General features: G+C 37.5%; 1 protein-coding gene across 3 annotated transcripts in view; it reads left to right on the forward strand.

The window, feature by feature from the left end:
* Window positions 1–1,092: 1,092 nt before the first annotated feature.
* LSAMP (limbic system associated membrane protein) overlaps window positions 1,093–25,581 on the forward strand; it is a 623,529-nt gene continuing 599,040 nt past the window's right edge. Inside the window, exon 1 of one of the 3 annotated variants that reach the window (XM_047791769.1) lies at window positions 1,093–1,741. In XM_047791769.1, the coding sequence (XP_047647725.1) occupies window positions 1,587–1,741 (155 nt within the window). In that variant the 5' untranslated portion in view covers window positions 1,093–1,586. The remainder of the gene's footprint in view (window positions 1,742–25,581) is intronic. The other 2 variants (XM_047791752.1, XM_047791762.1) reach the window with 2 other exon arrangements.

The raw sequence follows: 25,581 nt of genomic DNA on the forward strand, positions 1-25,581 counted from the left end.
TCAATGGAAACGAATCTGACTCATATCCAGGAGGACTCAGGTTCGATCCCTGGCCTCAGTCAGTGGGTTAAGGATCCGGAGTTACCATGATTTGTGATATAGGTTGCAGATGTGGCTTGGATCCCACGTTGCTGTGGCTGTGGTGTAGGGAGGCAGCTACAGCTCCTATTGGACCCCTAGTCTGGGAACCTCCATATGCTGTGGGTGTGGCCATAAAAAGACAAAAAAAAATAGCATCATGATGTTGAAACAATAGCCCTTAATACTGTTCCTTGTTTGGGACTGAGTAGGGGTTTCCTGGAGAGTGAGGTTGATTTAGGGATCAGGGATCAGCTGCTGAGGCTGGCACTTGGAAAAGACAGACCAAGCATTCACACCCTAGACCACTCAATACCAGCATTGTCCCCAATCCATCTTTCATAAGGGGGCTCCATGAGGGGGAAGGGATAAAGGAAGGAGAAAAAATAAATAAACCTTTTTAACCCTGTGAAAGAAAATGTAGGAGAGAGGAAAGAATGAACAAGATTTGAGCATGAAAAGCCAGTTGCCAGGAATATTTGGTTTTGAAATCGACTTTGGCTTTTAATCTTAGACTTCACCATCAAGTTTCTTCTGTTTTGTATTCCTCATCCCATCTTTCAGCACTGGCCCCCCTCCACCCCTCCTGCTTTCCTGTTCTCTGTTTCACTCCTTCCATCTCTCAAGGTTTGTCTTCTGGCATTCTTTCCTTTTCATCTCCCTTTCCTTCTTTCTTCACGCTTTGCCTCTCCCTTCCTGAACTCTTTCTCCAGTTCTTTTATAGCTTGAGTCCCTCTCCTTCTCCCCTTTCTCTTGCACAGTACCTCCAAGCTCTCTCCCCTCTTCTTAAGGAAATCAGCCAGACCTCAGATGGAGCTGTTGTCCTGACAACCTAAAGGCGCATCAGGCTTTCATTGAGGCTGGCTGCTGCTGAAGGGGGCAGTTGTGCAAAGCGAGGGGCCACGCTGAGGGGAGGGGAGAGCGGAGGGGATGACGTGGAGGGGCTGTAGAAATCCATGCGGGGGCGGGGGAGGTGCTGAGCGGCGGGAGGGAGGGAGGGACTGGAGGGAGAAACAGGAAAGGAAGAGGGGGAGGGAGACTCTGGGCTGCTGCCGCGCGGCTGTGTGGGTTTCTTTACACTCGCTGGCAGGCTGGGTGCCGGATTCCTCGCCCGCCCAGGAAAGTGGGTTACGGAGGGAAGAGGCTCAGCTCAGACGCTGGCAAAGGAGCATCCAGCCACAGAGACCAGAGAACACCTTCCTTTTTGCTGCCTCGTCTCCATCCTTTCTAGAGGGTTTTATATTTGCACTCTCTCTTTTAAAATTTTGTTTCTTTGACTTTTCCCCACCTCTGCTCTGGTTTTATGAGGGCTTTGTTAAGTCTTAGACGGGAAAGAGACTGAGTGAGGTAAAGAGAGAGGCAAAGTGGAAAGGACCACAAATTGGCAAAGCCTGTTCTGCTTTTGCTGTGGATGAAAGTCCTCTGTTTGTAAAGCCCTCTCGGCGTGAGCAGCACGCGCACACCCTCCAGAGTAGCCGGACCCTGCACCGCACCTCGGCGTGGCCACCATGGTCGCCAGAGTTCAGCCTGATCGGAAACAGTTGCCGCTGGTCCTACTGAGATTGCTCTGCCTTCTTCCCACAGGACTGCCTGTTCGTAGCGTGGATTTTAACCGAGGCACCGACAACATCACCGTGAGGCAGGGGGACACGGCCATCCTCAGGTAGGGCTTTCAGTCAACTTTTCTGCTGTGCACAAGTGTGTGTGTGTGTGTGTGTGTGTGTGTGTGTAAGTAAGTGTGATCTTGAGCTCCAGCTCCTGATGCTGCAGGCTTGTGGTGTGTCTTGTGTGTGTGTTTATGCCTTTTATGGACTGGCCCTTATACCTGCCAACAAATTTCAAGGGGATTCTAGACCCTGTCAAGGATCAGTGGGGTTTGTTAAATTTTGGTTCTTAGGATCTTGTTTCTCCTACTGAAAGAGCGTAACTTCATCTATGGTATTGGTGACATTTGGGCAGTATTCTTGCTTTTGTGATTGCAGATGCTTTGCGCTTAAGAGTTTTGTTGGGATTCCTTAATTGAGAAAGGAGAGTTTTTGAATAATGGCTCTCAGAGAGTGATACACAGTATTGCATCTGTGTGTGTGTGTGTGTGTGTGTGTGTGTGTGTGTGTGTGCGCGCTCGCGCGCGCGAATATGTACATAAAAGCTCTTGCTTTGCCAAAGCAGTAGTTTGGATAGGAGACTTTCTGTGAGGATCTTCTAATTGACATCTAGGGTAATAAATCAATCTTAGAACTTTGGTTGGTTACTGAGCCTTTTCTGGAATGTGGATAGAAATCAACATAAGAATGAAAACAGGGGAAAAAAGGAACTTGCCAGATTGCTGGTATTTAAGAATTGGAGTGTTAATCAGAGAGGTTAGGAAAGAATTAACCTGCATAAAATGATATGTGAAATTTTGATTATTGACCTCAAAGTCTTATCTCCATGCAAACTCTGAAATATAATTTGGGATTGAAATTTGGAAAGGAAGAGTCCTAAGTCCTTGGGAGTTTGACCCCTATAAGGGAGGGTGAGCTAGAGAAACTGGGTTGGAACCTCGCCATAATTCTCTTTCTAAAAAGCTCCATGCTTGTTTTCCTTATTTTCTCTTCTCTCTTTTCCTTCTCCATACACTGCATATACTTGTCCTTTTTTATAGCTTTGCTTGAATTTCCATCAGATACTAAAAATAAATAAATAAATAAATAAGAATGAAAGAAAATGTTCTCCCTGGAGATCCTTTAACATCTCATTTCATCCAAATAAAATGACCCAGTGTCAGTCTGTCTATCTAGCTAATATTGCTTGTTGTGGCAATAAAAAGCTATATCTGATAGAAAAGAAACCTCTAATCGGCATGTGAGGAGCTGATAGTGCATAAACCCTGGGGCATCAGGGAGCTGTTCTGTAGCAGAGCTGCCTACAGCAGCAAAGTTTTCTTTCCTTTCCTCAGAAATAAATTTGGTTGGCTGTCACAGTGTCCTGCTTTGGGATCTCTCGCCTTGTTAGAGAGGAATGTGTGTTGTGCATGTTGTGTTGTTTGTGTGTGTGTGTGTTGCTGTGGATTGTAAAAACTAAGAAAAGCCTAAGTGTAAGTACTCCTTTCTTCATTTCCTGAGCTTTGAGTGATTATGAATCCCAAAGATCCTCCCATCCAAAGCATATTTTCCTTTGTAGCTCGTCCTGTAAAGCCTGCATGTGTGATTTATCCACATGGAGTAATAAGATTTATAGAGTAATTTATTTGTTTGCAAAGGGATTTGGACATGGTGCAGAAAATGTTTTTGCAAACTCGTAAGCATGCTGTCTCAACTGCTAGCATTCATATTCCCCAACATCATTAACCCTTTACAAGTGAAGCGCTCTATAAATTTACACTATCCCTAGAAAGATTTAATTTCACTGATTATATGAGTGAATATGGGGAAAGTGAAGGCCCTAGATGTGTAAGTTTTTATTTCAGTGTGCATGAACTTTATAAGGTCTTCCTAAGTCAGTATCACCTATATCTTAAGCTGTATTTATCAGTTAGATAAGCATCTAAATGTTAATTTAGAAGGAAAAAATAAGTCTTATATTGTCATACACTATATGCATAGAAGTCTATGTCTTTGAGAAGCAGTCTTGTACATACATATCTATATATATGATATGTATGTAAACATATGATATATATGTACTGTGTATCTGTGGCTCCCAGGAAATGGAATTTTTTAAGCATTTCACTTTAGTAGACATTGCAGCATGGAAATGGTGGAAATGGGGGGGGGTAGTGGGAATAGAGAATAAATATAGAAGCACTGATTCCCTGAGAAAGAGAAGCTAGACCAACAGGGTATGAAGAGAAGTCACCTGTGAGAGTAAATCACTTTCCCAGACCTCACCTAAAGTGCCCTCTTTTTATTTCCTTTGCCTTGGACAAGGCTTTATTTCTGGGTTGATGGAGCTCTATCAGAAGTAACTATGGAGAGAGTTCCCTTTGTTTTCTTAGCTGACCTTCTTCTCCATCTCTTTAACTGAGTCCAGTAAGCTTTGTGGGTCAGTTTCCTGGTGAAGAATGGCACTCTTGCTTTCTGTTTACAAGTCTAGCCTGGGAAAGGCTTGCTTCCACTTTATTTGTGGCATTTTACTAGGAGCATGGGCTTCCAGGGGAGGAGAGGGAGGAGAACTTGATTCATTGGAAGCAACAGTAGATGTTTGGCTCTGAGAAAGTGAAATGGCAAGGGGAAAAAAAAATTCTCTCTCAGCAAGTCTGTGGCCCTGAATGATCTGAAATGGCAACAGGAGACAAGGGAGGTTTGTAATTTTGATGGTCTAGTAACAGGAGTTTGGCTGGCTGTCCACAAAACATTTACCTACACTGCCTTGCTTCCATGAAACAAATGTTTTTTGGGTGCAACTTGATGCTTACTTTTGTATAATTATAATCTTTGATATAAATGTGCATCTTGATAGGAAAGTACATACTAGTCTTGGGATCTTGCTCTGTAATTTCTATCTTTTGGAGAAAAGAAAAGAAAAACTATAGAATAAAGGTGACAAAACTGAGTGGAAAGAGAATCTTATGTATGCCAACCTAACCCTGTTGTTTCCCAGAAGGGATTCTAGATCTTTATGAGCTCCTTTATGAGATTCTTTAAGAGTTTAAGGAAACCACAACACCATCTTTCATCTCAAAGGCAAAGGACTAGTGTGATTCACAGACCAGTGGTAGCAGCATCAGCACCTAGGGTGCCTTCCTAAATCTGCCAAACCAGAATCTGCCCCAGAATTTGCATTTGTATGAGACATATTTATCCATAGGACTTTACTTTGGGGAAGTCTCAGTTGCTTTTCTCAACAGAGCCCACCTGTGTAACACCCCCAAAAAGTGCAGGAGTTCATCAGTTACTAGATAAGTTTCTCATACTGGTCCTTCCAACCTTCTATCCTTGAACACATAGGGATTCACTTCCTGGTTCATCTTGGCAGATTGAAAGTATGTAGCTATTTTTTTAAATTAAGAGAAAAGTAGAAATAGTGTTCCAATACAATCTCATTTTTAACAGTCCTACTGACTATATTTTCAGTATCAGTCACATGTATCTGGAAAATTAATTATAAAATAATTGATCCCAATGTATCTGTTTGTGAAGTAACTTTGTAAAAATTACATATGCTTGCATATCTGGACATATTGCATAAGTTCATACATGATAAAATGCAGAGGCTCCACACTAGTATTGTAACTTTAAGTATTTTAAATCTGAGGTACTGAAATTGTATTTATTTCATAATTCTGATACTATTTGATGTTTTCAGGATATTATAATATCTTTCATTGTGATAACACTTTTGTACCATGAGTGTTAGGTATAGGAAACTAAGTATCTAAGTTTAAAAGACTTAAATTTTTATTTTTCAAAATTCTTGGTCTTTATTTCCTTGTTTGTTTCAATACTAATAGAAAAGGAAGAAACATTAAAAAGACATGATTATTTGACAGTAAAATATAAAGATTTTCTGCAAATTTCAAGGGAAAAATGGCTTCTCTCTTATAAAGCATCTGGCACGCCTACATTCACAAAGAAACTGTCAACAATCAAATGTACTCCTGACACAATATGTGATTTTTCTACTGCTTATAATTCACTATTTGAAAACAAACTTTTTGGGCATGGGTCTACAGGAAGAGTTTGAGACAATTATGAAGTTTTCCTTTTCTGTACTTAATTCACTAAAGGTAATCAAAATTTATAGGTTATCATTGATACTTTAATTGATACTTTTATTTATTGATACTTTAAGGTAATCAAAATTTATAGGTTATTATTGATACTTTAAGGTCTCTGGTAGGGCTGAAGTTTGAATTTGTAACAAGTTCTCAGGTGATACAGATGCCTTAGGACTGGGCCAAACTTTGAGAATTATCATTAAATCCTTTATCAAATGTATTTGGTAAATAGTGGAGTAAAGTGTATTATGTATTGTCTACGAATATGGCATATTATATACATTTTTAAAGGATGCTTATGCCCTTATATTGCTTGTTGTGGTTTATGTCTTGAGGAAAACAGCAGACACATCGCATGTGACAAATACAAATTGTTATGATATGTATTTCTGTAAATATGAAACACATAACATATAGCACACATAAGGTGATTGTTCTACATAATTTGACTTTGAATGAATTATTTGTGGAATTGTGGCGTGAACAACCAAAGATGACCAAACTTGTCCACTAAATCAGTTGGTGGGGATTAAACATTTGTGTTTTTTGAAGCTGGTTCCACATAATAGCAAACTCAGGCAAAAGAAGGATTGGTGCATTTTGCTGTGGTCTCTGAGAGCTCCAAGTACAGATATTTGTGACTCATCTGATGGGAGGTTGCCTTAATGTGTACTGGTCCCCCTCGCTGTCATCACCTGAGCCCCAGAGAGCCTGCCTTTCAGGCCATTGCTTATTTCCCCTCTTTTGTGAATAACCTGCCTGTTAATTTGTACAACTTAGAAAAGCTGGGCTCTAATTTTGGATCTGTCCTTGCATGCTACATGACTTTGAGAAAATCTCTTAAATATTTTGAACTTCAGTTTTATTTCTAAAATGATGAAATGTAGTTACTCTGTGGGGTTGTTTTAAGGAGCCCGCAAGAGGTAAAGTAGTTTAATTTGGTGAATTGTAAAGTGCTACAGAAAGTATAAAGTGTTAGAGGTTTTCCTACCACATGTAGCCTGTTGTTTAGACTCTAGAGAGCTCTTTTTTCTTCCTTTTTTTAAAAAAATTTTTTCAGATTGGTATTTTCCAAACTTGAAGGCGTATCCAAAATACCTGGAGTGCTCATTAAAACACAGATTACTTGGCCCTGGACTTAAGAGTTTCTGATTCACTGAAACTCTGGTAGGTCTCTGGTGGGGCTGAAGTTTGAATTTGTAACAAGTTCTCAGGTGATGCAGATGCCTTAGGACTGGGCCACACTTTGAGAATTATCAAGTCTTGCTGCTAGAAACGTGTTTTGCAGATGATCATCTTTGGTATCATATAGTCACTTGCTAAAACCCAAAATCCCAGGGTTTGTTCCAGACCTACTGAATCAGAATCTGCATTTTAATAAGATCCCAAGTGATTCATAAATAAGCATATTAAAGTTGGAGAAATGCTACTTTAGAGAGTTCACAAGCATGACTGCACATTACACTCTACTGGGGACCTTTTAAAAAATGATGAAACCACATATCCCTGCTTTCAGAAATTCTGATTGATTTAGTTTGGGGTGAGGCTTGGACATTGGTACTTAAAAAATGATTTTGATATGTACCCAAGAGTTGAGAACTTCTGCTTTACTGGTGTAAAAAATCTCTCTTACAGCCATGTTCGGGGCAGCACTTATTACATATGTACCAAAAAAAAATTATAGTCATGGTATGTGGTTTGAGAAACATTTCAACAGCAAAGATCTATAAATTCAGTTGGGAGAGAGGAAAGAGGTCATCATAGATCCATTTTTTTCCCCACACAATCTCATCCCTACAGTGTCATGGAAAATGGAGTGATTTCATTTTACTATGAATCCATTTTACATAATATCTATTGAAATAGCATTAAATCTTGATTTTTAAAATTCTGGTGTCTTATGGTCTCTATTTATATTAGGTAAGATATGGAAGATACAAAACAGTTTAAGATTTTTTTTTTAAATGGGAGAAAAGAGACTATATTTAGGTAGAGAAAGTATTGTCAGTCCTAACTTACTCAAACTGGCTTACTTCTGTGTACTTATGTTGTCATATTTGCCACAAATGTGATTTACAAAATAATAGCTATATGTTTGTAGGATTCATCTCAACTTTTCATAATGGTCAATCTTTAGCTGAAACTTATAGATATGTATTTATATATTGAAGATAAAGAATTTTTATCAAGGATATAAGTTCAGAATATTCAACAAGTAGAGTCGTCTCTTGATATCTGCCAGGGATTGGTTCCAAGACCCCCCCTCGAATACCAAAATCTGCAAATGCTCAAGTTCCTAATATAAAATGACATAGTATTTGCATATAACATACACACATACTCCTGTATACTTTAAATCATCTCTAGATAACTTATAATACCTAAGACAATGTAAATGCTATGTAAATAGTTGTAAATAAAATGTAAATGCTATGTAAATAGTTGCCAATGCTCTGGCAAATTCAAGCTTTGCTTTTTGGAACTTTCTGGAATTTTTCTTCCACGCATTTTCAGTATGAAGTTGGTTGAATCCGTGGATGCAGAATCCATGGATAACAGAGGCCCTGCTGTAGTCAGAAGTCCAAGATATGAACAGCTTGAAATAATCTGATCTAGTAAATGAATATAACTGACAATTACTTAGCCTACTACCCAAGCTATGTTTATGATCGAGATACCGTTTATCCAAGTGTTTTGTTAACTGTAAAATGGTATAAATGTAAGCTTTTGATAAGGTTACTATTGTTATGTTCGCAGAAGGAAATAACTTAGAAAATTAGAAAACAATAAAATATGCTTTTTATTTATATATCTGTGGTCAAGGTTGGTCATTTGCTCTAAGATGTGTATCCATTTTTTCAAGTTCTTTAAAGTCATATGTATCTTAGAGTATAGTTGAGTTTTTTATCAGGGGTGCAGGATGAGCGAACACTTTTTTTATAGTCACCTCGTAATCAAAATACAATCTCAAGTTAATGAGTGACTAACCTTCACGGAACAAAAAACATTGCTTCAGATTTTGTTAATTACTATATGATAAATTGATAGAAATTTAGGGGAGGATAATATCCATTGTGGCACAGTGGTAGCAAATCCGACTAGTATCCATGAGGATGCAAGTTCGATCCCTGGCCTGACTCAGTGGGTTAAGGATTTGGTGTTGCCTCGAGCTGTGGTGTAGGTTGCAGACACTGTGCGGATCCCACATTGCTGTGACCATGGCATAGACCAGCAGCTGCAGCTCTGATTGGGCCACTAGCCTGGGAGCTTCCATATGCTGCAGGTGCAGCCCTAAAAAGACAAATATCTATCTCTATCTATCTATCTATCTATCTATCTATCTATCTATCATCTATCTATCTATCTATATCTATCTCTCTCTCTCTCCATATATAAGAGAAAGAGAGGAGGAAAAGCCTTGGAGATTAGGCAGTCTTCCGTTTCATTTTAAAGTGGTATAATTGAGAAGAGAAAAATTTAGTTGATTATCTATAGATTTGAGTGACCACTTGAGAAATAGAGTTCATGTCTCTGGATTCTCATTTCAAACTCTTTATTCCACATTACCACTGAAATTATCTTCTTGGTTTGCATGTTATACCATGATCTACCATTTTCTACCCCCTTAAAAATTATGCTAAAAATGTCTCTCCCTCTCTTCTCTGCCTTCTTCTCCCCTCGATCCCCTCCTTCTTTCTTTCCTCCTCTCCCTGTCCTTTCCCTCCGCTCCCGTTGCCTCCTCTCTTCTCTATTTTCCTTTCTCCCCCCTCTTCTGCCCTCTTTTCTTCTCTTTCTCATCCCCACGAATAAAAACTGAACTTTCCTGTGGAGGAAACATACTTAAGGTAATAGAATGATTTGATTTATGTATAAATTGTAACATGATTACTAAAATCAAATTAATACATCCATCACCTCACATAGTTGTGTGTGTGTGTGTGTGTGTGTGTGTGTGTGTGTGTGTGTGTGTGTGTGGTGAGAACACCCAAAGTCTACTCTCCAAACTTCAAATACACAACCCAGCATTATTAATGAGTCACCATGCTCTCCTTTAGATCCTCAGAACTTATCTTATAACTGAAAGTTTGTACCTTTTGACTAAATCTCCACACTTAGGCTGCTCCCTCAACCCCCTGACAGTCACCATTCTACTTTATTCCTCTAAGTTTTTTTTTTTTTTTGGATTCTGTTTATAAGTGAGATAATACAGAATTTGGCTTGCTCTGTCTAGCTTCTTTCACTTAGCATAATGTCTTCTGGGTTCATGAATATTGTCACAGATGGCAGGATTTTCTTCTTTTTTCGTAGATGAATAATGTTCCATCATATGTGTGTAGATACAAATCTCACATTTTATTTATCCATTCATAGATCAGTGAATGCTTAGATTATTTCTATGTCTTGAATATTTTCAATAATGCTGCAGAGTACAGGAGTGCAGATAGCTCTTTGAGATACTGATACTGTTTCCTTTAGGTATATACCCAGAAGGGGGATTACCACAGTATATGCATACCTCAGTGTATCATTTACTACACTTAAACATTATATTCACTTGTATCTTGTTTCAGATGTACTATAAGCTTGTCAAAGGCAGGTATCTCAACTACTTTACCTTTTTATTCCAGAATTTAGCTTGGTACCTATAGGTATTCAGATTTATATTTGTTCACTGACTTGAACAGAGAGGGAGTCTCATGCTATAAATCAAGCAGAGCCAAATTGGTGTATAAACGAAGAAACAAATTAATTAGAAGGAGACATAGATGAAGCAAGGTATGCTAGTGGTTAAATCAATCACCTATCCTTTTCAAGGACAGTCTTCCAGAAAAAGTGAAATAGGGTTTTTTTGTTTGTTTGTTTGTTTGTGCTATTTATTTGGGCCACTCCCACGGAATATGGAGGTTCCCAGGCTAGGGGTCGAATCGGAGCTGTAGCCACCGCCTATGCCAGAGCCACACCACAGCTCACGGCAACGCCGGATCCTTAACCCACTGAGCAAGGGCAGGGACCGAACCCGCAACCTCATGGTTTCTAGTCGGATTCGTTAACCACTGTGCCACGACGGGAACTCCAAATAGGGTTATTTTAGAAGTATCCCAAAGCTTTGGTTACAGGAGCCCAGACGAAGTATGTTTCTTCCTCTGAGATTAGCAGCATCTTATAGAACTGAGAGTCACTCAGTGCTCCTGAGGGGAGATGTGAAGAGCTCAGCCTCGCAGGTGGCTGTAAGAGAAGGAAGGGCGATACCCTCACGGAGCTGCTGAGGCTTTCTTCCTTTATGGTGGCTGTGGACTTGCAGGGACCAAGTTGGGGATCGGGGAACAGGATTGTTGTACAGCAGGTGTATTCATCTCATCTCTTTTAATTTCTTGTGAAATGAGACAAGAGGAAGATCACTCACTCTCATTTGACTCAAAGTAGTTATTTTTACCGAACAATGATGTCTACCTGAGTTTTACAGTGTAGGGTTCATCATTCCTGGAGAAATTCCAGCTCGAACGTACAGTGGGCTTTGTAATAATCCCATTTCTCATTCGTACATCTTGCCATAATGCAAAAGGGCATTATTTGTATTACGTCGAAGGAAAAATGCAACCCAGCTTATCATACAATAATACATTAGTGGAGTTCCCATTGTGGCTCAGTGGTTAATGAACCTGACTAGCATCTGTGAGAATGCAGGTTGATCTCTGGCTTCATTTAGTGTGTTGGGGATCCTGTGTTGCTGTGAGCTGCAGGATAGGACACAGATGCGGCTTGGATCTGTTGTTGCTGTGGCTGTGGTGGAGGCCGGCATCAGAAGCTCTGATTCGATCTCTAGCCTGGGAACCTCCATATGCCACGGGTGCAGCCCTAAAAAGACACACAAAAAAATGCATTAGTATTTATTCCATTATAATTTTTGATGATGCATTACTGTACTGAATGTTTATATTTTGAAATTATCTGGTTAATAATATGCTTTCTAAAGTTGTGCTTTAATCATGCTACTATTTGCCACACTACCTACTAGGAACAAAAAATAACAATGAAAATGATGCAGTTCAACACTAAGTCATGAATAGCCAGATGAAAACCCTGATTGGAAAAAATAATCCGTTTCCTTATTTCTAATATTTGTGCTTCTTCAGTCACATCTCATTTGAGCATATGTATATCTGGATGTTTGTTTTATGGGGTTTGAACCACTTATGGCTGCCAGTTTATGGCTCATCTTCATCTTGAGATAATCAAAGATTGCTGTCATCTTTTGTGCATTCATGATACAATTGCATGAGCATATCTCAGGATAAGTATTTTCTATTACTGAAAATTAACTTAGGAGACAAATGGATTTTTTAAAATTTATTGTTTTTATTAACAAGATTTAGGCTATTTTTTTTATTTCTCCAATACATTATTTATTCTAGAATTGATGGTGATGAAACTTCTTACCACTTGGAAATTGTGTAAGGTTTATTAGGCTTAGGAAAAAGTACTGAGTAATTTTATTTCGGCCTTTACATCAAAATATCATTTAGTGCTCCAAGTCTCTCTTTCACAAGTTCTTGTCAGTCTGCAAACCCCTTCATTTATTAAGAGGACTTCCCTCTATCACCTTTTCTACCTGTACTTCCATTCATTCATTCATTGTTTCTTTCATTACAAACATTTATTGAACACTTGCTATTGTCAGACATTGAAGTAGGTGCTGGGATTACAATGATAAACCAAATGGATGAATAAAACATCAAGATATCAAATGATAACAATGAAAATAAAAGGATGTGACAAAGTGTGACTAGGGTCTTGTTTGGACTGGATAGTTGGGGAAGGAATCTTTGAGGAGATGACATGTAAGTGGAAATGTGATTGACAAGTAATTAGATACGGGAGACTTGGGTGGAACAGCATTCCAAGCAGAAGAAAGACAGTGCTAGGGCTATAAGGTGGAAATTAAACTGGGGGTATTCAAGGAAGAGATTAAAGGCTAGCTAGGGCTGGAGTATAGGACCAAGTGGAAGATGGGAAAGAGATGGGTTTGATGAAGGAGACAGGGACCCCTTCACGTGAAACCTGTTAGGCAGGGTGGGGCATCTAGTTATTATTCTGAAGGCTATGAGAAAGCACAGAGGGCTTCACTCAGCAGGGCCACTAGGATCTGATCTGCACTTAGAACACTGCTGTCTTTGTGGAGACGAAATGCAAGTCTGGAGAGCAGCTGGGAGGCTATCACCTCAGCCCAGGTGGGAGATGATGCAGTCTTCAGCTTGGGCAGCTGATGCCCAAGGAAATGGTAAGGAGTGGATGGAATTGCTATATGTTTTAAAGACAGATTCAGGAGTTCCCGTCGTGGCGCAGTGGTTAATGAATCTGACTAGGAACCATGAGGTTGCGGGTTCGGTCCCTGCCCTTGCTCAGTGGGTTAAGGATCCGGCGTTGCCGTGAGCTGTGGTGTAGGTTGCAGACGCGGCTCGGATCCCGCGTTGCTGTGGCTCTGGCGTAGGCCGGTGGTTACAGCTCCTATTAGACCCCTAGCCTGGGAACCTCCATATGCCGCGGGAGCGGCCCAAGAAATAGCAACAACAACAACAACAAAAGACAAAAAAAAACAAAAAAAAAACAAAAACAAATAAATAAATAAAGACAGATTCAGTGGGGCTTGTTGGTTGATTTGATGGGGTGAAGGGTAAAAGGAAGAGAGGAATCAAGGATGATCACATTAAATAACATTATAAATCAGCAAAAATATTCCCAACTTTCCAAAAAGAATGGGAAACAGCTGCGCTTGCTGAAATTCCAATGAAGCGATTAGATTACATGAGGTGCATGCATTTCATTTTGGACATGAATGCCTAGAAGGCTGGTCTGTCATCTGTGGTGGAGGACCCCCAAATGATGCTTTGAGCAGCACAGCCAATTGTAAAAGCAGATAGGGCCCACATGGATTTTTTTTATTTCTTTTTGACCTATCCTGTGTATCTTTTGTGGCTCTAATCTGACAAACAAATATCTATAAGGAACTGCTTAAAGTCTATAGGATATCACTAGAATAGAGAAACTTCTAGATTGACCATCAAGAGGCTTAGACCTTAGTTCCACAAAAACTATTGTCTGTATAAAGTGGAGAATTAGCTTCCATAGTTTCAAGTCTGAAATGGGTATAATACCTACTTGCCTCTTAAATAAACATGTTGGTGTGGTAAAGTGACATTTTGTTTTTGAATATGATTGAGTACATCACAAGAAATGAATGATGCTATAAAAGGGATGATATATTCAAATTAAAAAAAAAAAAAGGAGTTCCCATTGTGGTGCAGCAGAAACAAACCTGATTAGTAACCATGAAGTTGCAGGTTTGTATCCCTGGCCTTGCTCAGTGGGTTAAGGATCCTGTGTTGCCGGGAGCTGTGGTGTAGGTCATAGATGTGGCTTAGATCCTGCATTGTTATGGCTGTGGCGTAGGCCCCTATACAACTGTAGCTCTGATTCGACCCCTAGCCTGGAATATCCATATGCCACAGGTGTGGCCCTAAAAAAAAAAAAGGAAAAAAAAATTCCTACATTATTTTATAAATGTCAATGTATAGGAATCACAAATATTTTTACATTAGTACCTTAATCCTTGTATAGAAAATAAAACAACTCAAAATATAGTTCATCCAAAATTGAGAGTATGTATTTATATAGCATCTATTATGTGTAAATAATTTGTCACAAATATAGTTAATTTATTGTATAGATGTGTTTGAACACAAGATTTTTATTTTTAATGTCTTCAGCATATATTTATAATTATATATAAAAAGTAAAAACATGAGCCTTTTATATGTACAGAAAATTTATATACACAAAATATAAATATGAATATTATTCTGAACTTGGGTCATAGCACAAGGAACCTAGTAGGAACCTAACTAATTTGATGCACTAATGATTGGGCAAGTTTATTGCAGAAAACCAAATTTTCCAGGTTATGAAGTTTGTGAACAGATGCAGTATATAAGAAGCATCACATGATGGCTTTATTAATTTTTTGTTAATGTTTTATTTTTAATTAATCATTATGCAAGTACAAAAATTATTTTGTAAGGGAAGTCAAACTTAATATTTCTTATTTCTGTTACATCTTATCATAGTCCCTTGTTGACTTTTAAAAAATGCACAAAATGAGAGTTGTAAGTTGTTTTATTTCAGGCATAATGAGGACTATAGGCCGGGAGGCATCTGTTCAGATAACTTTGAAAAAACCATCCAAAGACATGGGGGGAAGGCCAGTATATATGTGATTTTGGTGAAGCAGAGAGTTATTATGCAATCAAGCACACATTTTGGAAAAGGTTGCTGCTAGTCTCATGAAGGTTACTGCTAGTCACGAGGAGCAGATGTCTTCATGAAAGATTTTAGTGCTTTTTTAGATATGAGGAGATGCAAGGACTTGTTCTGAAGACTTGTTCTGCCAGTTTTCTCAGAGCATAGAGTGCCTCACTCCTGATCTCCATCCTGAGCTCCTTCCAGAGGATGTTGAGAGTCAGCAGCTGCTGTGGCTCATGATTCAATCCTTGTAGAGGTAGACGGCAAATGCCAGTCTCCAGTTCATACCCTAGAAAGTGAAGTAAAATCCTGTAACTTTTTTTTTCTATTTGTATTATGGGATAGAAACTAATACTGTCTTAGCTAAATGAGGAATAACTTAAAAAGATAAAGTCAATTCTTTGTATATGTGATCTCAATTCTAGAGTAAATTTCTTTTTTCTTTTATTCTCAGTCACCAAAAGATCTAGTGTTTGTTAACAAACATTCTTACTTAAGATGAGAAAATGGCTACTGAAAGAGAAGAATAGGTAGATGAAATTTCATTTTGTTTATCAAGTAAAATGATCATAATTATGCTTTTATATCTTTTTCAATCTTAAAGCCCCAAGGCATGTGAAGAAGTAATTAGAGTAGTATAAGTTCAGCTATAAAAATCATAGGTAGGAAACGTGTCACCAAAATAACTTGATAGTGTGATTATAGAAATACTATTGCTAACATTTGAAAACCTGTGGAAAACAGGAAGTATTTTACAGTATTTGTGGTTTCAATATTGTCCTAGTTATAAATAAAAGGTGAAAATACTATTAAATCAGCAACCACAGCAATGGCAAAAGTCTAAATGCTAGAACATTTTGAAAAGGAATCAGTGATTACTAGGCGCCAACAGAGGTTCTCTGGGAATAAACATGGTCAGTCAATGTCTTTAAAACAAACAAAAATTCCAGACTGGGTCCATAATGAACTAGATTTTTGTTTCAGTTGATTAAATAATCATGTCAAAAAAACCTAATTGATGATGGTAGAGGATTCTTCTAGTCTGTACTTGCTCATGTTCAATATATGGATAAAAATCTAGGAAGCAACCATTCTACCATGTATATGACACAAAGATAAAAGATTTCCTTTATTGACAGGATTATAAGGTGAAAATTCCTGCAAGCTATTGGGAGGCAAATTGTAGCTCTCTATTAAAAAAAAAAAACATAGAAAATGGCAAAACACTGTAAATCAACTATACTTTAATTTTTAAAAAAGAAAAAAGCATTATTCATATGTGTGTTTATATCATATCTCATTCAAAAAATAAAAAGAAAGGAAGGAAGAAAAAAAATTTAGGGTGGTTTGTAATTTAAACAGAGCATAATTTTAAAAAGCAAATCAGTTTGAATGATTTTTAAAAAATGAACATTTTTAATTACACAATGAAAATTCCACAGTTTCTGAGCCAGGATACCTAGCTCTAAGTACCACTTCTACCAGTTACCAGCTTTGTAAACATGGGCAAACGCTTATGCCTACTGGACCTCAAGACCTTTATTTCTAAAGTGAAAATGATAGTAATAATATTTGCCTTCTTATCTTAGAAGTTTATTCTAAGAATAAAATAAGAAAGATCCGCAATTCTAGTTGTGGGTTCTGTGGGTTCTGCATCCGTGGATTCAACCAACTGTGTATTGGAAAATACTTTTTTTTTTAAATTCCAGAAAGTTCTAAAAAGCAAAACTTGAATTTCCCTGAGCACTTAGCAACTATTTAAGCATTTACATTGTATTTACAACTGGTTACAAAGCATTTGCATAGTATTAGGTATTCTAAGTAATCTAGAGATGATTTAAAATATATGGGGAATATGCATGTAGGTTATATGCAAATACTATACAATTTTATATAAGGGATTTGGGCATCAGTGAATTTTGATATCAGTGGAGGTCCTGGAACCAATCCTCAGTGGATACCTAGGGACAGCTGTATGCAGTTGACTCTTGAACAGTATTGGAGTGGTGCTTAGGGGCCCTGAACCACAGCACATTTGAAAATCCTCTGTGTATTTGGTTCCTCTGTATCTGCAGGAGAATTATGTAGTACTGCATTACTTAACTTTTGAAAAAAATTCAAATATAAGTGGCCCTGTGCAGTTCACACACATGTTTTTTAAGAGTCAGTTCTATAAACTCATCTAGAGGTGTATGTGTACTTATTTTTATAAAAATGTCATTTGTTATTCTGCCAAGTGAAGAAGTAAGTTTTTAGTCATTTTAGTATTTAAGGAAAGTCCAGGTAACCACTACTGAGAAATATTATTTGAAAAAACTATATAGCAGAAGGTTGAAGTTGATTTCTCATATCACTACTATTCTGTGGTATCCCGAATTTCTAATCTAGTTTATTTTGTGTATGTGTATTTATTATTTTTGCTGGAATCGCTTTATTACTTTGATCACTTATAAAGGATTCCTTTCAGAAATGGATTCTTTAATCATTTTTCAGTGGGTTTTAAAATTCATACTTTTATTACTTTCTTCCCACTGTAGAATTTACGAACATGTCAAGAGAGTGGCTATGTTTCATTAAAAGAGAAAATGTATTTAGGTGTATCTTTCTATGTAGAAGAGTATCAAAATAAAATTGGTCTCAGAAAGATACTTTTATATTCATCGAGCTTCATAGAGGTATATAAGTTTGATCAGGTAGAAATGATGACATCATTGCTTACATTTCCCAGCTCACCTCTATTACGTGGCACACATGTTAACATAATTTTGCCTGAAGTCTACCCTGTAGCCATATTGTTGCCATCTGACCTTGAAAATTATGAAAAGAAAATTTTTTATGTTAACCTTCAAATCATCACTCTGTCTCAAACGCTTGGTTAACATGGCTGAAATTGTTACTTCATTTACTCCCCCAAAGAGTAAAACATGATCCTTCCTCCAAGTCTGCTTCCTCTTGGTTCTTTTCCTACACCAAGGCCTTATATGTCCCAGGCCTTGACCCTTTCTGGTCCTGGCTCCCTCTGAGCCCTGAAATGACTCAGTCTCTTCCCCACTATTTGATGTAAGAACCTTCCTTCTGCTGACTCCTGCCGTATCATGAGGGATGATCTCCAATAGGATGGGAGTGGGGTAGCAGAGGCCATGGTCTTTGTTTGCCTGTGGGTATATCTTTTATTCTTAAATTAAGGAGCAGATTGTTTATATCACTTCCTTACTTTTCATATCAAGTACCTTTTCCATAAATACTGAAGCAGTAGAACTTCAACATCTGATTTTCTGTACCTACAATTCAGAGAACCTCTGCTGCCGCTAAATATGAGGTCAGCCAACAAATGGCATCCATCAATGTGTGTAAACCACGCTTCCACCTTCTGCTGAACCCAGTCTCTTTCACCACATTGAACACTTTTGCTTTCTTATTTTTTTGTATGCATGTTCCCGTACCTTATCAGTTTTCTTTTTTTTAATTTCTTTTTATTTATTTGTTTATTTATTTTCGCTTTTTTAGGGCTGCACCTGCAGCGTATGGAAGTTCCCAGGCTAGGGGTCAAATTGATGTACACCTGCTGGCCTGCACCACAGCTCACGGCAATGCCGGATCCGTAACCCACTGAGCGAGGCCAGGGATCCAACCTGCCTCCTTGTGGATACTAGCCACTTTCATTACCACTGAGCTACAATGGGAGCTCCTCTTTTTTTTTTTTTTTAATGACTTTAATTTACCTAAATACAACTATTAAGATTTATAAACAGCAGTTATCAGGGTATAAAACCAGTCTCTTTCCTGTTGAGGTGGTAGGTACTAAGCCAATTACCTTGTCATTGCCTTAACAGTATTTATGGTGAAAGAAGCACTGTAATGCACAGCTTTGTCTGTGACATGAGGTGACTTTTACATACATAATGTGGCATTTTGGGAAATAGTTTTGAAAGAGCTCAGAAAGTTCAAGCAAACAAAAGTGGATATTTAAAGGGAGAAAGGAAAAGACAGCGACAGGTTAGGGGCAAGCAGATTAGGGAAGGATAGGGTGTCAGGGTTTCAGTAAAATACAGATAGCATGGTTTCAAAGTGGGTTATCTGTGTGTAAAGCTGAAAATATTCCCAAGAATGTCACAGTTTCCCAGTGGAAAAAAAATCTGTAGATGCTAAAATAAAAATGGAGCTTGTTAAAAGATAATGGCAAGGGATCCTAAGAATTATCTAACAAAGTCCTAAATATGTCAGTGTTAATTCCTTGTGGATAAAGTCTCAGTTTCATTCAATCTTATTCCCAAGAGGAAAGGTTAGTCAATTAATCCCCAAGCCCTAGTCTCTTAGGAGGCAACATAATCATTACAAAGTGTCCAAATTTCCATATATACCTTAAGCATTATGTATAGACATTCTGTATCTCACATGTAAATTACTATTTTCAACTCTGTTGTAGAACTCTATTATAATGAAAAATGCATTAAAGAGTTTCTGAATGTGTGAGAGTTTTGTTTTGTTTTATTTTGTTTTTCCTATTGGATATTTCTTCATTTACAAAGAGGTAAGAAAATGCATTTGATGATAAAATGATAAAAAAATCATCTTACTTATAAAATTTACAGGCCATTCTATATCAGGGAAGGATAGGTCCACTGGTATTCAGGTAGAGTTGCATACTGGCAACTGAATCTGAGAGCCTAGTGTTTGGAAATAGATCTGAGTTACATAGGATCATTAGCTGTTTTCCTGGTAGGGGATGGTTTAGATGAAATTGCTAAGAGAAGATGTGTAACATGGGTGGTTAGTATGCTTAACCCTGTACTAGACATTCTGTGGGGATTAAATAAATGTCCAAGAGAAGTAGATTTACAGCATAAGTTTTGAAGCTTTTCTCATGTGCTGGCCAGCTACTGTCTAAAGCTTTGTCTTAATTTTTAGTATATCATACTTTTTTTAACTAAAGACCATATTGTATAAATTTTAGGCTCCACAGAAACCTGGATCCACACTATTTTAGTCCATCAAGAAAATTGTATATATGAAAAATTAAGTAGCATTGAAGGTAGTATTTTCCCAACAGTGGCTCAAATGGTTCTTCAGAACTTGCTGTGGGCTGCCCTGTTACTATAGACATTTTAATGAAAAAGCTTAGTCTTAAGGGTTGTAGTGAAATTCAAATAAGGACAATGGGGACAGAGAGAGAAATAGAAAGATAGGCAGTTCAGTAAAGAGGTGAGGGCAAAATAAATACAGTAAATCAATCTCAGGTTATGTGCTAGAAGGAAAACCCCAAGAAATCTTTATTTTCAAACTTTTGACACACTTCTTTATGTCAGGGAAGATTAGTAATTATAATAGAATTCCACCATACTGTAGACTACTTTGGCTCACCATTCTTTACTACAAGATATAGCCTTACTGGGGTGTTGACAGCTCTCTGTTGCTTCAAATTTAGGAAATGTGGTGATGATGACTCCAGGTTTCAGGATGAAGAAAGAAGACAAAGAGAAGTCACAGAAGATACATTTATGTTTCAGATTTGGTTTCCCAGTTGTGCTGTAGTGCTGTTACGTTACAGTTATTATTTCTTTTATTTTTCTTTACATTTGGTAAATTTAATGAACTCTCTAAATAAAGAGGCTTCTTTAATCTCACTGCTCTCACTGTACTCCAAATCTTTGTCAGTGCATAACTGACTTCAGCCTTTCCATATATTGAGGTCTTACTTTATGCCAGATACTGGGTCAAATACTGGCAGTGAATGGTAAATAATATGGAGCTTATAGTCAAACATTCTAGATTTTCACTACAGTTTGGATTCTTCTGTAAACACAGCTTTTATCAGTTCTTTTCTCAATAAATTGTAATCAGTTTCCAGAGTATGACCCATCAGCTTTGATTTAAAGGCCTTAGTGTATACTCATCCTCTTTTTTAGTCAGGAATGTTTCCTGATATCCCATGCCCATATTTCCTTTTTTTATAGTAATATTGTATTTTCCTTCAAGATGTATGGTTTATTTTTCCCCTTAATTTATATAAATTCTACTCATCTTAAGCCCTCCTTCCTTTAAGAAATTTTTAAATATTTGATCCTTAATTTAAATTTTCCTTATTTATTTTTGAACTCCTAGGCAATACCAAACCATCCCATGCTTGTAATTGTTGCCAGTGATTTCGTGCATTTTATCTTCTGTCCTCAGATAGAATGCAAACTTCCTAAATCATAGAATCAAGCAAAGTTGGAGATCATATGAATACCTTTGTGTGGATAATCTCTCCATCAGTACTTAAAATACTTGCAGTATATCACATTGTCTGAATTTTATTATTTATTTATTTATTTATTTATTTATTTTTGCTTTTTAGGGCCGCATGCGTGGCATACGGAGGTTCCCCAGCTAGGGGGTCCAGTCGGAGCTATAGCTGCTGGTCTTTGTCACAGCCACAGCAGTGCAGGATCCAAGCCCCGTCTGCAAACTACACCACAGCTCACGGCAACACCAGATCCTTAATCCACTGAGCGAGGCCAGGGATAGAACCTGCAACTTTATAGTTTCTAGTCAGATTTGTTTCTGCTGTGCCACAATGGGAACTCTTTTTTTTTTGTCTGAATTTTAAAGAAGAGCAAATAAAACTCTAGGGAAAATAAATTACTCACCCATGGTCAAACAACTAGTCATTAACAAATCCTGGTGTAGATAGATCACTGCTATTTCTGTGAAGTCTTGTTTTCTGTGCCCCATATATTGCCTAGAACAGAGTCGAACAACTAGAAAGTGCTCAATTATATAGTTTAATAGTAGGTACACAGTGGAGTATATTCCCTGCTGTGCCCCATATTGTGGGTCATATATGATATGGAGTGACAACAGAACATTTTGGGGACATTTTTCCCTGTCATCAGTAGCTATGAGGTGGTGAAAGCCTGTAGGGCCAATGAAAATACCAAAGCAGTTATTTTGGAAATATACTTTTATTACTGATTTTGGGTGATAATTGCATTTCTAGAGATGATGACCTGGCAAAAGCTTTTTGACTTAGACATCTAATGTCACCACCATATCTCAGTACCCAGCCTACCCCCTCCCCCCCCCTCCCCCGCTCCCCCACAGTAGGCAATTTATTTGTCTTGGCACACTCCACTCTCTTTTCATTAGTGAAGTTGGCCTCTTGGGGATGGCATTTCCAAGAGCAATACAAATACTTCCTTTCCTATCAATAAAGCTGTGATTTACAGTATTTAATCTAGTTGAAAGGCAGGAAAAATAGAAGTCTGCGTACAGCAGAAATGAAATTAAAATAAAATGGCACCGTCTCCAAAGTTTTCTTAATATGTGGAGTATTAACCTGGCACCCAGCCTTATTTACTGCATACAGAACTCCATCAATCAGAAGAATGGAGAGCCTGGATTTTTAAGACTCTTATTAGTACATTTGACTTTCTAGGTTCTATAGATTCTATTGAGTAAATAACATGATATTTGATCTACAGTATCTCCTCTCTTGTCCTTTGTAAGACTGAATCTCTGTGTAAAACCTAGAGATAGTCCTTATAATATCTGTCCCATGTTCATCTGAGTTCCACTTTTTGCCCCACATGCCACTGTCCTCTGCATCATCCTAGGACCCTCATTTGATTATAAAACACTCAGTTTTCATTTGTAAGAGCGTTCCCTGATTTTTTTGCCCCTATAGGTAATTGCCCCTTGGAGAAGTAGGGCAATGGAAAATTAGTCGTGTTTAGTTGCAAGCTTAGAAATGCTGGAATGAAATTTAACTCTTTCCCCAATGAACTAAAAACTGCTCTCTCTTGCTCAGCCTCAAAACTTGAGTGTGATTTAATGTTTATTCAGCACCAACAATGTACAGCTACTTCAAAAAAGCATTCTTTTACCTAGCACTCTGAAGTTCTAAAGACATGTCACGTGCTTTCCCTAACTGGTACTCATAAGGCCCTAGTGAAGAACGAAAAGAGGACATGCATATTGTCCCCACCACATGCACTGGAAATAAAGCTCAGACTCTTTAAACAAGATAATTGAAGTCAGTACCCCTAGAACATGAATGAAACACCGCTTCCTGATTCATTCTGATTTAACCGATAAATGATATTATTTTTCTTTATTTTCCCTTTTTTAAATCACCCGTTTCTGCCACCCGTTTTAGACCCAAGTTCATTCTCATCTTACATTTTAGACAAAATTGATGTTTTTTTAATCTCGGTGTATTCTTCATTCCTTTATGCAGTATTGTTATCAATCCATTTCCTATTCTCTTCTTTAACTTATGATTACATTTAAACTAGTTTTTGTGGGAGACATTACGAGAAAGAAAGGTGGTAACGACATTAAAATGTTCTCTCACTCTTTTTTCTCTGTTCCTGGTGCTATGTTCAGTGCAGGCTCTCTGTTCTCATTGAGGCTACAGCTTCTTTGCTGAATCACTGCTTTGTATTCAGCCAGGGACCATCGAGTATTCCCAGTGTATTTATTTTTTGTCCCTGAGCTGAATGCTGGGTGCTTCTTTGTCCTGATGCCTTCTGCAAAAGAGTTTTAAGAGGTGGGGGACAGAGAGTGAAAAAGACAAGGAGGGGGAGGAATGCCAATACAGCTTCCTCTCTCCCCCAGAGGAATGTGCATAAAAGGCTCTAACATTGCTTCCCTCAGTGTTCTCCTCTCTGCAGCCCTTGTTCTTAATTGGATCTAGACTCTAGAGAAAATCACTTTGTTAATGGAATGGTTAAAGAAAAAGAGATGTAGAAGTTGGCTGTGCCCAGTTCTGGCAACTTGTCCTCTTTGGGAATAAAATCTCAGATGCCTGATCTGGGTAAGGGATTCTGCTATCCTGAGGAAATACCACTTCCCTTCTGTTGCATTTTTTTTTTTCTCTCAGAATGGGAGGTTATTTTCTGTGTCTCCTCTCAAAATACAGAAAACGAATTTGCTTAGAAAATTGTTCATTCATTTACTCAGCCATTTATCTATTGGTCCATTCATTTATTTATTCATATATTGGACAAATATATGTATGTCTTTGTGCCAGATACTGTCCTAAGTTGTGAGAATAAAATGATAAATGAGAGAAATAAAGTGCCTTCCCTCATGGAGCTTACATTCCAAATGAGGAAAAGACAATAAACAAATATTCCAAGACATAAATGAGTTCCGGTTTGTGGTAGTGCTTTACTTGAAGCTCCAATAGAATATTAATAACAGAAACTGTGAAGGGGGTACTTTGGATGCTGTTTCCAGATAAGGCCTCTCTGAAGGATTAATATTGAAGCTGAGACCTCAAAGCTGCTTGTTCAAGCTTATCAGTACTGTTTATCTATTTTAGCAGTTTTAATGAGGTATAACTTATGTATCATAAAATCCAGTTATTATTAGTAAATGTACAGAGTTTTGCACCCATCACCACAGTGTAGTTTTAGAACATTTCCATCGTCCCCAGATGGTCCCTTATTCTCCTTCTGGTCACTTCCCATTCCCACTCCAGTCTCTAGGCGAGCACCAGTCTACTTTCTGTATGTGCATACTTTCCTATACATTTCTATAAGGAAGCTGTACAATATGTGGTCTTTTATATCTTCCTTCTTTCACGTAGCATGTTTTTGAGGATCGTTTATGTTGTAGCATGCTTCAGTAGTTTGCTCTTTTTTATGCCAGTATGGTACTCCTTTATATGGATATGCCGTATTATGTTTAATCATTCACCAGATTATGGACACTTTGAGGCAGTTGTGATCAATGTTCCTATGAACAGTTGTGAGCTATTCTGTGTGTTAATATATATGTTCACTTATCATTTGTAGATGCCTAAGATTGGAATTGCTGGATTTTATGGGAAATTTATATTTATCTTTTAAGAAATTATCACACTGTTTTTCAGTGTAGCTATACTGTTTTCTCATTTGCAGTGCGCAGTTTTGATTTTTCCATGTCTTGCGAACATTTATTGATGTTTGTATTTTTGATATAGCCATTTGAGTGTGTATGTAGTTGTATCTTATTGTGGTTTTAATTTGTACTTATATAAATCCTAATGTTGATATTTTCAAGTGCTTAATAGCCATTTGTATATCTTTTTTGAAAATATGTTATTCATATATATTTGCCCCATTTTTAACTGAGATGTTCATCTTATAATTGAATTGTAAGAATTTTGTGTATATTCTGGATACAAGCCTTTCGTCAGATATATAAACTTACAGATATTTTCTTATATTCTACAGCTCATTTTTTTATTGAAGTACAAACTTTAAAAAAAATTTTGGCATGTCCAGTTTATCAATTTTTTTCTCTTATGAATTATGCTTTTGATATCAGATCTAAAAACTTGACATCTAGCCCAAAGTTATAGAGATTTATTTCAAGTTTTTTTTTTCTAAAATTCGTAAAATTTTTATTCTTACATTCAGGTCTGTGATTTGCTTTTTGTTCGTTTCTATGTATGATATGAGGTAGTTTCTAAGTTGATTTTTTTCTATATGAATATCCTAATAGTTCAAGACCATTTGTTGAAAAAAACTGTCCTTTCC

Source organism: Phacochoerus africanus, chromosome 1 (assembly GCF_016906955.1).
Source record: "Phacochoerus africanus isolate WHEZ1 chromosome 1, ROS_Pafr_v1, whole genome shotgun sequence".
NCBI lineage: Eukaryota > Metazoa > Chordata > Mammalia > Artiodactyla > Suidae > Phacochoerus > Phacochoerus africanus.